Source organism: Hyperoodon ampullatus (assembly GCF_949752795.1).
Source record: "Hyperoodon ampullatus genome assembly, chromosome: 1".
Classification (NCBI taxonomy): Eukaryota; Metazoa; Chordata; class Mammalia; order Artiodactyla; family Ziphiidae; genus Hyperoodon; species Hyperoodon ampullatus.
This window is the reverse complement of record NC_136914.1, coordinates 111,993,870-112,008,593: the sequence shown is the minus strand read 5'-3', so window position 1 is coordinate 112,008,593 and position 14,724 is coordinate 111,993,870. Positions and strand designations below refer to the sequence as shown.

Here is a 14,724-nt window from a genome sequence, read left to right as displayed (position 1 = left end):
GTTGTATTCACTGGTTTGACCTGGGCGCCCAGCACCACACGTGCCAAAAAGGAACTGAACAAATATTTTTGAAGAGTGGAGGAAAAGTGACCCATTTCCAACGACAAAGCCACGTCGACTGCATATTAAGACTCTGATTTCTTATACAAAACAGAAACAGACTCACAGACTTAGAAAACAAACTTATGGTTACCAAAGGGGAAAGGTGGGGAGGGAGGGATAAACTGGGAGGTGGGATTGCCATATACACACCGCTACATTTAAAATAGATAACCAACAAGGACCTACTGTATAGCACAGGGAACTCTGCGCACTACTCTGTAATAACCTAAATGGGAAAAGAATTTGAAAAAGAACAGATATATGTATAACTGAATCACTTTGCTGTACACCTGAAACACAACACTGTAAATCAACTATAGCCCAATTTGAAAGAAAAATTTAAAAAAAAAAGAATCAATCAATCAATGAACATTTTTTTAACAGGCTATTCATCAAGTATCCTCTGTTGTCTGGAGTCACGTTATGACATCCAGTTGTCATCGCCGGGTCCCCAAATAACATAACCAAATAAAAGCCCCGTAGTTTCAACCAGTTTATACCTACACTTGCCGCAGAACTCTGCCAGGGGTCAGGGGGACAGAATCACATCCTTGGGCCAACGGGATGGGATAACATGGGGTCATTCTAAGGGCAAGGGGGAGGTGTAGAACAGGCAGGGTGATGGAGGCTCGCTAACACTCAGCATCACCTGAGGATGCTGACGACAGCAGCCCTCCACGGACTGTGCGTTTTCCATATGCCAGGCACTCGGCTGCGCACGCTGCACCCGTCATCTCATGTCATCCTCTCGACAAACCTATGACACGGGCACTAATTTTATATGTAAGGAAGCAGAGACGTAAGGTTATTAAACCATAAGCGGTGAAGCCAAGATCTGGATCCAGGCAGTCTGGCTTCAGCATCCGTGCTTCTAACCACATTGTTGACTGACTGGAAGCGCACAGAAAAGAAGCAATAGCCTGAGCCTGGGAGTGACTTTACTTCCCTGTCAACAGCCTGATTAATAGGCTCCAAGAAATCCCAAATAGAGGGGCTTGGGGAGAAACACATCACATCCACATTATATCCAAAAGGAAGTGTTCAACAATATTATGTAGGGAAAAAAGAGATTCTGTTACAGTAAATGGCACATAGTTTGACTCTGTTTGGCTTATGGTTAAATATACAACACCGCTGAAAGGTTAAGTAAGAGTCACTGAAGTAATAAGTCTCAAAGGTCCCAGATTCCTTTCACACTCCATTAGGTCTCTTATGAAACCTTGCATTAATGTCTGGGCCAAATCTGAGAAGATGGTCATCACATGGACGAGATCAGGATTTTATGAAACATGTGTGTCCAATGTAAAAAGTCAAAAAGTCTAAAGGACAAAGAGAACTTTGTTTTTCAAAGGCTTAAAGAGCAGAAGTTCAACAGTTATATTTTAACACTGTCAGAAAATGAGGGAGTCAAGAAAACTGTGGAAGAGAATGCATTGTCCATTTGGATATGAGAAAAGGGTAAACTTAATCTCTCTTTTCGATAGAAGATTTTTAAATGTGGAATAAGAAAATAAATCAGGGCAATACTAAAGTACAGCCATAGGGTCTTGAATAAAACATTACTGTGAAAAAGGGTTGAGCTCTACAGATTGTTTTTTAACCACACTTGTTTAATTATTATTTACCTTTGGAGGCAATATGATATGATGGATTGCGAAGGCCCAAGACCTGGTTCTGCCACTTCCTAGGTATGGTCTCCAGCTAGCATAATTCTTCCAGGATTCAGTGTGTTCATCTGTGAAATGGGACAACTCACTCCTGCCTCCTAGGATTACTGGGAGCCTTACATAAAATGACATACTGTGAGCATTTAGTCCCAAACAGAAAATCAACACAGCCTGCACCTTGTTTTCTCTCCTTTCTTACAAGTTCTATTTTCCTAAAAGAATGTTGTTTAAGCATTTCTATTCCTAACTTTAAGTTTTTGTTAGTAGAAACATAAAATTGTGGAGGGTTAAGAAAAACAACCTACCTACACACAGATGAAATGTGTATGTAAGAAAATAAGAATAAACTATTAGTATATATTATGGAAAGATCATCTTATATTAAGCTTGATGTGTTAAAAATAGAACCATATAATAAACAACAAGGTCCTACTGTACAGCACAGGGAACTATATTCAATATCCTGTGATAACCCATAATAGAAATGAATATGAAAAAGAATGTATATATGTATAAATGAATCACTTTGCTGTATAGCAGAAATTAACATAACATTGTAAATCAACTATACTTCAATAAAATAAATTTTAAAAATGAATTTAAAATTAAAAAAAAAAAGAACCATGTAAAATTTCACATAGGTACACATCCTTAAGAAACAACTTCACTCATAATTACACCTACAAATTTTAGTCAATCTATCAACTAACGATCATGTTAAAAATCAAGAAGTTTTATGAGAGTAGTGTAGATTTTTGGAAACAATTCCATTTCAATTTATGTGAATGTTTTATAAACCATAAAGTACTAAATAATACACAATGTTGTTTTTATTGCAATGTCCTTTTGGCCTCTAGAATAATTGGAGATGTCATCAAATTAAAATCACTCAACATACTAAATTACAAAATTTTATTCACTGTAATTCAATATGAAATTCACATGTAAAGTAAGGGAAGTCAGCTTTCTAAGAAGTTATAACAACATATATAATAGACAGGAAGTCAACAAAGATTACAAACAGAATTTTTAGAAGTCTTCCCACAATTTCATCTTCCAGACTTGTGGGGTTAGTAGTAGAAATTAACATCCAGTGTTTACACGTCATATCCAAAAGCTCCTGCTCCCTAGGAGGAAAAGAAAGAGAAAATGTCCTTAAATGAACACATTTATAACCCTGATTCTTTAAACTCAATCTCATATTTACACTGGAAAGAAACAGTGATCAAGAAATGCCTTTCAGGGCTCCCCTGGTGGCGCAGTGGTTGAGAGTCCGCCTGCTGATGCAGGGGACACGGGTTCGTGCCCTGGTCCGGGAAGATCCCACGTGCCGCGGAGCGGCTGGGCCCGTGAGCCATGGCCGCTGAGCCTGCGCGTCCGGAGCCTGTGCTCTGCAACGGGAGAGGCCACAGCAGTGAGAGGCCCACGTAACGCAAAAAAAAAAAAAAAAGAAATGTCTTTCAGGGCTTCCCTAGTGGTGCAGTGGTTGAGAATCCGCCTGCCAATGCAGGGGACACGGATTCGAGCCCTGGTCCGGGAAGATCCCACATGCCGTGGAGCAACTACGCCCGTGCGCCACAACTACTGAGTCTGTGCTCTAGACCCCGCGAGCCACAACTACTGAGCCCACGCACCTAGAGCCTGTGCTCCGCAACACGAGAAGCCACCACAATGAGAAGCTCGTGCACCACAATGAAGAGTAGCCCCCGCTCTCCACAACTAGAGAAAGCCCACGTGCAGCGACAAAGACCCAATGCAGCCAAAAATAAATAAATAAATTTGTAAAACAAACAAACAAAAACAGCTCAAGGAACTACCAGAATTACCCCTCTCTTTTCAATGTTATCCATAATTAATTTATTTTGAAGTCTTATCTGCAAAGTCATTTACAATCATTCTTATGGCATCAGTGAAACTGCCATTCTTCTAACCTGTACAGGGGGTATTACCAGGAAATGAGAATTTGAAGACATGGAAAGAGGCATGTGGTAAAATTCTTAAACACTAAACAACAAAAGGTTTTTTTCATTTCCCTGATCTTTCCTCAAAATCCTTTCTCATATTTTGGTCACTTAATCAGACATTAAATATTTTAATTTCTTCCACACTTCTGTGTTGATCAAACAGTTTTTTTTAATATCTTATTTTTTTAAGTATTATGGAATTTTTAAAGATATTAATTTGTGGTCTGTTTAGCACACTGTCAGAACATTTCACATGCCTGTCAGGTAGGGAGTTTAGAACCATTCTTAACTGCTTTTTCCAGAAATGTAAGGTCAAATGAGTTAAGTAATTTTCAAAGCCTTACATCCAAGTCCCTTATACACACTCAACTTAAAATCAGCATCAAGGGCTTCCCTGGTGGCGCAGTGGTTAAGAATCCGCTTGCCAATGCAGGGGACATGGGTTTGAGCCCTGGTCTGGGAAAATCCCCCATGCCACAGAGCAACTAAGCCCGTGCGCCACAACTACTGAGCCTGCACTCTAGAGCCCGAGAGCCACAACTACCAAAGCCTGCGTGCAAAAAGAGAAGCCACCGCAATGAGAAGCCCGCACACCGCAACGAAGAGTAACTCCCACTTTCCACAACTAGAGAAAGCGCATGCACAGCAAACAAAGACCCAATGCAGCCAAAAATAAATAAAAATAAATAAACTTTAAAAATATTATTTTAGGGGCTTCCCTGGTGGCGCAGTGGTTGAGAGTCCGCCTGCCGATGCAGGGGAAGCGGGTTCGTGCCCCGGTCTGGGAGGATCCCACATGCCGCGGAGCGGCTGGGCCCGTGAGCCATGGCCGCTGAACCTGCGCGTCCGGAGCCTGTGCTCCGCAATGGGAGAGGCCACAACAGTGAGAGGCCCGCGTACCACAAAAAAAAAAAAAAAAAAAAAAAATATTATTTTAAAAAATGAGCATCAATATTTTTAGAAAGTGGCAAGATCGGGGTGGGAAAATATTTTCTGCTATTTTTCACTCAAACCCAAAAAGGCAGGTTGAGTTTTAAGAGAGAAGGTGAACGAGAGAGGGGGAGATAGATGAGATTTATACAAGTATCTTCTTCCACTTTTAGCAATCTTGATTAATTTCTGTAATAACTAACCCCCTTCCTAAAGGAGGGAATGACTTGCCCCAAATTATACAGCAATCACTGGCAAAGTAAACGCCTAGAATTTCCCTTAAGTTCAACAATTCCTTGTGCCTATGTTTGGGAACGAAGGGGTAAGAATAACACATGGGTTCGCAAAGCGATTTTCCTTCCCTCCTATGGCCTCCACCTCCATCTTGTGTTTCTTCAGTCTGTGCTCTGAGGGGTACCTTCAATTTTCTCCAACAGCGGTAAAGAGAGAGACTGAATAGGAAGTGAGGGAAAGACCAGACAACTGGTGGGGGTCGAAGAGTGCGCAGAAACCCATTTCTCACCTGACTTAATCCCGGGTAGTGGTAGATAATGCTGCTCCTGGGTTTTCTCTCCAGCTGCTCTTGCTAGAACAAAGTGCATTCAGCACAGGTGGTCTCTTAGCAACCTTGGTTCCTGTGTCAAAGCACAGCAAAAGCTTTTATTGGATGCTGAGGAGGTCTGTGAAGTGGCCGGGCAGGGAGCCTGCCTGGAGAAACTCTAAAATGACTCTCAAAGAAGTCAGGAAGGAGATGTCGAAGAGTGGAGTTCGGCAAACGTGACACGTTGATTTCAACATATCACAGAACTGTATAGCTGAAAACTAAACTTTTCACAAAAAGTTTAAGCTGAACTCTATAATTTTCCTGGCGGGCCAAACATTTACCACGGTTTTATTTTTTTATTTTATTTTTTGGCCGTGCCACCGGGCATATGGGATCTTAGTTCCCCCACCAGGGATTGAATCCACACCCCCTGCAGTGGAAGCAGGGAGTCTTAACCATGCTTTTAAAACAATAGTTCTCAGGGGGTGAGGGAATGGAAGAGATGTGTAAGGGTTACACATGTGCAACAAGTAGATAAATAAGTCCCGGAGACCACTGTAATACACAGTACAGTGAGCATAGACATAAAAGTGTGTTATAAACATTAAACTTGCTAAGAGACTAGATTTTAATTGTTTCCAGCACTAGAAGCATTAGAAAGTAGAGGAGTGAATTTATTACAAAAGACCAGGCTGTAACATTCAGCCATAAATGGAAAATTATCCAACAAAATTATGGTTATTACAATGATGAAATAATAGAAAATACTACTTAGAAAATTATGTTAAAATATTTAATTATGATTAAAAGCCATACCTTATGAACACCTATTACACTCCTGGACAAGCATGGATAATCACACCAGGACACATATCCAAACATTATTTTTAATATCCTCAACTTAAAAACAAACCAAATGCCCATTAGTAGATAGATAAATGCATATAATGGAATATTATACAATAATGAAAATTAAGCTCCAGCTACATACAAAAAAAGCGGTGAATTTTACAAACATAATATTGAATTTTTACAATAATGAAAATTAAGCTCCAGCTACATACAAAAACAGTGGTGAATTTTATAAACATAATATTGAATTTTTTAAAAGCAAGGCACAAAAGAAAATGCACAGTGTAAATATATTTATATAAAGTAGGAAAACAGAGTTAAAGGTGCATGGTTTAGGGGTGTATATGTGGGTGGCAATGGTGTAGGTGGTGAATTGATCAAGAAAAGCAGAGGATTGGCTACCATAAAATCAGGGTAGTGGTGGTGTTAGTGAGGGGAAGGGAAGGGCTGCGTGGGTGTGGGGAGCCTCCAGCAGTATTTCATTTCTTGTCCTGGTTGGTGGTTACATTGGCAATCACTTTTTAACTACTTGCTAAACTGCACACAGAAATTTTATAGGCTTTTCTGTAGGTATGTTAGACTTCACAATCGAAATATTTAAAAAAAGGAAACAGGACTATCTACAAATGTCAATAACGGTCATAGTGGTCGAGTTTGGGTGAAGGACTATATGTGATATTTTTTCCTTGCTTTTTCCATTTCTCACATTTTCATTTAAAAGGATGTTGCTTATATAACTTCAGAAAACTAAAGAAAGTAGTCCCATAACTGCTAGTCCTCTTTCTTTCCCATATACTTAAAAGTAACGTATACTGATTTTATTTTTGTCAAACCAAACATTTTAACAAATATGAATTTGGGAAAATTAAATGTCAGTGAAAGATTTTAATGAAAATATTTAACTTACACTTTATCCAATGAATTACATATTTTCATTAAAATGTTTCACTGAGACATTTCATTTTCCTTGAGTTTACATTGTCTCTTTGGCTAAAGAACATGTTCTTGTCTCATTCAAAATGTTCAGGAGAAAGAGGAATGTTGGTGGTTTCTGTTTGGTTCTTCTCAGTGTTAGGTCTGTTTCTAGATCTAAATCATTGGAAGGACATGAAACCATCGTAAGTTTACTAGCACACTGAGATTTTACTGTGGATTAAAATTATGATTGTCACAGTGTTTGATTTACATTTTGCCTAATTAGTTCATACTTACTTTTCTAGAAGTTTGGTAATCACGTGTTTTTTCTTTGCAGGGACATTCTTTTAGAGGAAAGGCTATTTAACAACAGCATTTTCAGGAAAAAAAATGATTTGTAGTGTTTTTTATCGAATAAAACATGCACTAAATAAATGTAAAAAATAAATTAATTAATAAATAAATTTGAAACAAGCTAGGACACTTCTAAAAGTATGCTAGAATGTATTGAGTGTGACTATCTCAAGAGCGTGGTCTTATCTCGAATGCAGTATTTAAAAGTCGTAGCTAAAATAACATCACCTCCAATTTCTGATATAAGACATCCTAGTTATAGAAAAATGGTACAGATGAACCAGTTGCAGGGCAGAAATTGAGACACAGATGTAGAGAACAAACGTATGGACACCAAGGGGGAAAAGTGGCAGGGGTGGTGGTGGTAGGATGAATTGGGAGATTGGGATTGACATATATATGCTAATATGTATAAAATAGATAACTAATAAGGATGTGCTGTATAAAAAATAAATAAAATAAAATTTAAGACATCCTAGGTTATTTGGGGCCTAGTATATTTCATGTTGAAATTTCAGATGACGGCAAATAATTTTCCCTCTCATTTAAATGACTCTATGTTCCTTTCTTTTCCCTATTTCCAAAAGGCACTGAGAATCAATTTATTTTGTAGAAATTAATTTATAGAATGTTATACTTAAAATAGAATGAATACTCTTATCTAGTTTTAAAAACTTGTCTTTATTATATTTTCTTTTGATTCCATCAAGAGTCCAAATAATCTAAATCCAAACTGACCTGTTCATTGAATGGTTGAATAGTAGAATCCCACAAGGTAAGTTAGACTAATGGTGAGTAGCAGTAACTTTTGGTCTCTGGGGGTTGAACTTCATTGCATTCTCTGTTCTTCACCCTGCCATCAGTTTGTAGGCTCTGGCCTTTCAAACCTTTATAATCTTGTTTGTATATAAAACAAAGTTTCTCAAGTCAACTCTGACTCCTGGGACCATAGTGCATTTGCGAAATGGCTTGGTCCCCTGGCAAAAATAAAACAATGCAAAACAAACAAGTAAAACCCCCTCTATTATATAAAATTATTACTGGTACTAAGACTTCACCTGTTTCTCAATCTCTCTCAGCCTCTACTATTTCCCCTGATTAGGCGTAGATTCCTGGTCAAGATAAAGAACAGAACATACTTTGCAAAGTCTCTTTTTCAATCAAAAGAAAACACTTTTCATTGGATTCAAGTTTATAGTCTTAAACACATGAGTCACACTTCAAAAATATTTCTTTTTGATAAGAATTTGCTAATCCTACTCCTTGTTTCCATCAATATCTAATGGTCAAGATAATATTGACAGAAGTTCCCTAGAGACAAATGTTGAAACATGAGACACTCTTGCTGAATAGGTCACATAAGTAAAGTATAATAATTACCATTTATTAAGGGTCTAGTGTGTGCCAGGCTGTGATTATGCACTACTAGGGCGATGGAGCAACTGCCTAAGGTTCTGTGCTGGAGCCTTGATGCTACTAACCCAGGACTCCCATCCCCAGATGCCACTCTGTTTCAACTACATGGATTTATTAATGTTCTCAAATGAAAAGGAAATGGACTAGACTGAAATGGAAATATCCACATGTAATTATCGATGGCCACTCTTCTTCCTCAGTCCTGGCTCCTTTCTGTATATGTGAACTGCTGGTTGAACAATGGGATGAATAGTCTTCCAGTTATCCCTTTGGGCCTGAGAACCCTAAATTTGCCTGAATAGTTTTACAATAGTCAGTTTTATTCATATCAAAACAACCTGCTCTTTGTAAATGGATCGTTCACAGGCCACTACTACGAGCTTACTGTCTAGCAACCCGATTAGGTGAAAGTTCAGTTTTTTTAATCTGTGTTTTATTAGCTTTTACTCTCTGCAATTTTATTTTCTTTTATTATTAGTTTGTTATCTACCCACTGATCAACTTATGACTGACAAGTTCCTTCCTTTGAACTTTTTTTTTTTTTTTTTTGGCTGTGCACGTGGCTTGTGGGATCTTAATTCCCTGACCAGGGATAGAACCCATGCCCCCGACAGTAGAAGTACCGAGTCTTAACCACTAGACTGCCAATGAATTCCTCCCCTTGATCTCATTAACATTAGCTGGAAAGAGAAATAATAAGAATGCTTCCAGGACTTGGTAGCTGAGAGATGGGTCTGGCATAAGACTGATAGGGTTTGACTTGGATCTGCCACTTACCGTGAGACCTTGGACAAGTTACATTAACTCTCTGTGCGTCAGTTAGCACTTCTATAAAATGGAGATGATAATAAGAGTAGGGTAGTGTGAGAATAAAATAATATCAATACTGTGCCAAGTGAGTGCCTAGTGCCTAGTGAGTGCCTACTAGGCACAAGTCACTCTTAATAAGCAAGAGTGACTATCATTGTTAATTATATTCTACCGTATTACCTCCGTATTACCGTATTACCTCCCTTGAATAAATCAGTCTTCTCAGTTTCTCTTTGGACACCCAAACATGCAAAACTGTCACACACCTACTCATCTTTTGAAACTCAACATACCCCCTCTGTGATCCTTCCTGACACCCTCAGGCAGAATTTATTGCCCACTTGCTGTAACATATTGCAACTGACAACCGTGTATTGTGGTTATTTGTTTGCATGCCACCCCCCCATTGGCAGGGCTGTCTTCCTAGAAAGTGGGGATGGCCTTACCCATCCTGGATCCCAGTGCCTCATGGTATTGGATGCTAATCAGTTTTCAACAAATATTGATTTAATATTTGTTGATTTAATAATACCTCAGAAGCTTTCTTGGAAGACCAAAAGTTCATTTTTTTCAGAAGACGATTACAACAAGAAAAACCATATATTAAGTCTACTTTTCCCACAAATTTTTATTCTTCAAAAATAAAATCACAAAGTTGGGTATTTTCAATATTGTCTCCATATGGAAAATTTCCCATAAAATTTATGTTTAATAAAGTTGTCTTTTAGAAACTTGAGAAATCATATGGGAATTATATCTTGTTGATGTTTTTGCTTTCGTTTTTATTTGTTTGCTTGTAATTAGGGAAGCTAGTCAAGTTGTTGGAAGGCAACAAGAGTTTGGCACTGGCCTACAGGGCTTTAGGATTCGAAGTGTCCTGCTGGGATGGCTACTGTTTCTCTGGCATAATTGAGATTTGCCCCCTTAAGATTCCAGAAATAGACGATGGTGTGGTAGGACAGGAGACATAAACTGCTCAAATATGAGTCATTCAGAAGTCAGCTGAAATTCAGGCATATTCAACAGTAAATGGGTTTTGTGTGTTCTGTAAGCTTCTAAAATGGAGTTCAAGGTGCATTTTCTGAACTAATTATGTGAGGAAGGGAATTTTACAGACATCTGAGAAATTAACTCATCAGTGATATGAGCACTGTATGCGAGAAAGCTTGAATGAGAATAATAATAAATGGCATATGGCTCAACACTTAAATGATTACAGGCATGATTGTTATACCTTGTTTCCTGATTAAGATACGATTTCAAGGAGATCTTTCTCTCTCCAGCTAAAAAAAAAAAACAACTGTAGTGGAAAATCTGAAATATTACAGAAATGTTGGCACTGGAAAAGAAATTTGAAATTTCTTAAAACTTCTCATTTGACAAACGAGAGAAGGCACCTTGCCTGAGGTCACACAGCTACTTTTCTTCTGAGCTACTATAATAATTGCCTCAGCGAGTTTTTGACATTTATGATAAATTGGATTCTGCGTTTCACCAGGCTTGGCTATTTGAAGATATTCTATCTTCACCACCTCCCAACTGCTTTGATTCAGGCCAAGGGAAGACCAGGGTGTCCAGAATAGAATAAGTCACAAGTGAAAACTGGAAAAACTTGGCAGGTCAGGCTCACAAAACTTGACAAAGTGGACTTCGCCTGGAAACAGAACCACATGCCTCGTCACAGATGGTGGGTCAGCAAGGTTTGGGAGCCGGATGGAACTGGTTTGCGATCCTGGTTCTGGCTGGTATTAGTGCTGGAGCTGTGGATCAGGCATTTCCCCTCACCTGCTACCCCATCTGGAGACAGAGATAATCTGTTTTGCAGGGGAGTGAAAGGATTTTATTCGTAACTACAGTTAAGAAGGGCCTACACACACTGTGACTTTTTTTTTTTTTTTTTTTTTTGCGGTACGCGGGCCTCTCACCGCTGCGGCCTCTCCTGTTGCGGAGCACAGGCTCCGGATGCACAGGCTCAGCGGCCATGGCTCACGAGCCCAGCCGCTCCGCGGCATGTGGGATCTTCCTGGACCGGGGCACGAACCCGTGTCCCTTGCGTCGGCAGGCGGACTCTCAACCACTGCGCCACCAGGGAAGCCCCACACTGTGATTTTAATCTCATAAAGCCTTATGAGGTGAGTTAACTAATTCTCCTATTTCCTTAGTTGGAGAGATTGATGACCCGAGACTTTAGTGAGCTATTCGTGATCACACAGCGGGGATGACCGGGGATTTGAATGGAAGTGTGTTTGGCTCCAAAGCCTTAGCCACTGCAGCATCTCAGGATTGGTAAAAGAGGTGAGCCAAGTGCCCAGCTTGCTGCCGGGCACTTGGTAAAATAATGGTTAGGGTATGATAAAGCATTGGAGTCAGAAAGGTGGCCACTTCCTGCAGCCCAACAAGGAGGGAGAGAGGCGAGCACGGACTCAATGGACGACAGCAAACAAATGGACTTAAGCAATGGGAAGCCCAGGAAGCTGAGGCAGATGCACAGACATGTAGGCCACAGAGCACTGTCTGGCCTGGCAGCACCCATGAGGGTCCACCTGATCCCCCAGGGGTACAGGGGTGTCCCAGACCCGTGTGGAATCCCTCTACTTTTCTCCTCTTCAACTGTACCTCTCATGCTTTCTCTGCATGTCAATATCTGTCCAGTTTGGGCCTTCCAAGCCATCTATGACCATGCCTCAAATGTTTTGAGTAAATATTCCGGCCCTAAAATGAACTGTTTTTCTACATATGAACAAGCACCTCCTCTTAATCATCCACTACCAAGACTCCCAAAGGCTGAGATTTCCCGCTACCCCATTCCTGCCCCCAAAGAGGAGATGGCATTGCCCCTAAGAAGACATAAATTACTCGGTTACAGGTACTTTACATTAAGAAAGATTCTGGAACCAAAATAATCAAAATGTTTTCAACCTTCTCCCTGCCAAGTTCCGCAGCCCTCGCCAAGAATCCCAGTTGTAGCGCACTCTTACGAGGCCAGATGAACTGCCCAGAGCTGTGGCCCGGAAACCTGACAGGGCAGTGCCACTCGCCGCCAGTTCTTCCACGTGTGACAAAGCAGGAGTGGGGCTGAGGCCAGGTGCTTATTCGTTGCGTTTGGGGTTTTTACCTGCAGAACTCACATATCCAAACGCGTGTCATTCCAGGTTTGGGGCGGAGGAGAAGTCTCTGGACCTGTTTGACTTTAGTAAAAGCATTTGGCTAAACCTTTTAAACTCCCTTCTCAGCCTGCAACATACATTGCTCTGCCTAAATTCACTGGTGGCAGGTTTTTACCTATTATTAAGGTGCAGATTTGATTTCGGAAACCAGCTAAGTGTTATCTGGAGTCAAGTTTAGCTGAGAAGGTAGATGGCCAGGTTGGAGAACAGAATTTCAAGTTCAGTGAAAAACTGTGACCTCCTCTAAGATCAAATTATATTTCTTTTTAAAAATTAATTAATTAATTTGTTTATTTATTTTTGGCTGCATTGGGTCTTCGTTGCTGCGCGCGGGCTTTCTCTAGTTGCGGCGAGGGGGGGCTACTCTTCGTTGCGGTGCGTGGGCTTCTCACTGCGGTGGCTTCTCTTGTTGTGGAGCACGGGCTCTAGGCGCGCAGGCTTCAGTAGTTGTGGCACGTGGCTCCGCAGTTGTGGCTCACGGGCTCTAGAGCGCAGGCTCAGTAGTTGTGGCCCACGGGCTTAGTTGCTCCATGGCATGTGGGATCCTCCTGGACCAGGGCTCGAACCTGTGCGCATCCCCTGCATTGGCAGGCAGACTCTTAACCAGTGCGCCACCAGGGAAATCCCCAAATTATATTTCTAGCATTTAGCACAGGGCTTGGAACAAAACAGGTGCTCAATTAAAAAAAAAATTGGAGGCGGGGAGGATGAGATGCGACTTTATGGTGCGTTTTTCTGTGCCTCAGAAGCTTGTTACTTAGAAGGTGAACCCAACGAGGAGCCCTGAAAAGCACTGAATTGTTTTCTAAGAATGTACAGCTCTCCAAGGGGAAGTCTGACCAATAATGCCCACTTTTGGTGGATAAGTATTAGACGCGATGGCCCTGTGGAATGCCAGCCAGATCCTGTCTGTACTTGTCATGTACCATGGAACAAGCCCATTCTGACTTGTAACAGAGTTACTCATGAAATGACTTCTTTATCCTACTATATTTAGAGTTTACTGACCCTTTGCTAATCTAGCACTGTGTGTTCACACAGTGGGAATTAAATAAACATTTGCAGAATGGCAGCTTGCAGTGGAAAACAAAAATCTCATCCTGTCTCCTGAGTGTACAGGGTAACACTTTGGGAAGCAGGTATTCTCTGAGACAACCCTCCTTTCTGTCCCATCCAGACACAGAATCAAAGCTAGCAAGGGGGAAAAGCAGTCCTTTGGAACCACAGAAGCACATAACCAAAAGAAAAAGGTTATTTTTATTTACTGATTTTTGGCTGCACCTCGCGGCATGCAGGCTCTTAGGTCCCCGACCAGGGATCAAACCTGTACCCCTGCACTGGAAGTGTGGAGTCTTAACCACTGGACCATCGGGCAAGTCCCAGAAAAATTTTAGAATGCTGATTATAGTAGAGCAGATAAGTTTATTAAAATAATAGTTTATGCTTTGAAATCATTTTGATGAAGTTCCCCGTCATCATTGATCTTAGCCATAGCCTAATGTCCTGAACTAACCATGTGCTATCCTCCAATGCCCCCATCCTCAGCATTCCCACTGCTGATACTATCCTAAGGATGAAGTCATTAAAAGCAGTAAAAGCCAATTATTGTCTCTGCAATTTAAAGTTTCCCATCAAAGACCACATTGGAGGCTCCAGGTTAAGAAGATTCAGGAAAAATTCAAATGAGGGATTTCATCAATAATATTACCATACTTGGTCACTTAGATACATGATGTGTAAAACCCACCACCCTGTCAAACAGGTCAAACTGAGGAATCTGAGACTCAAAGAGGTTGAGTACTTGCTTAAGTCACACAGCTTGTTGAGCCAGGGCTCAATACCAAGCCGGCATCTGCCTCCTTCCACTTCCCTGTGATGACTCCCTTATTTAGAAGCCTGATGCACATATTCAAGAGAATTGAATGTATGTAACCAAAGCAGAAAACTGTCTTAGTCTGTAGTCCTGAGGAGGGACCAGAGTGTCAGCTTTCACCTTTCCTCAG

At 40.6% G+C, this 14,724-nt stretch overlaps 1 protein-coding gene across 3 annotated transcripts in view; it reads right to left on the bottom strand.

Moving 5' to 3' along the window:
* Positions 1-2,666: 2,666 nt before the first annotated feature.
* The window catches only part of MRLN (myoregulin), a 62,738-nt gene continuing 50,680 nt past the window's right edge, over positions 2,667-14,724 (bottom strand). For 2 of the 3 annotated variants that reach the window (XM_079715817.1, XM_079715816.1), the window contains exon 2: positions 2,667-2,896. In XM_079715817.1, coding sequence (XP_079571943.1) covers positions 2,737-2,877 — 141 coding nt within the window. In that variant the 5' untranslated portion in view covers positions 2,878-2,896 and the 3' untranslated portion in view covers positions 2,667-2,736. Of the gene's footprint in view, positions 2,897-5,186; positions 5,277-14,724 lie in introns of those variants that run through there. The other variant, XM_079715818.1, reaches the window with a different exon arrangement.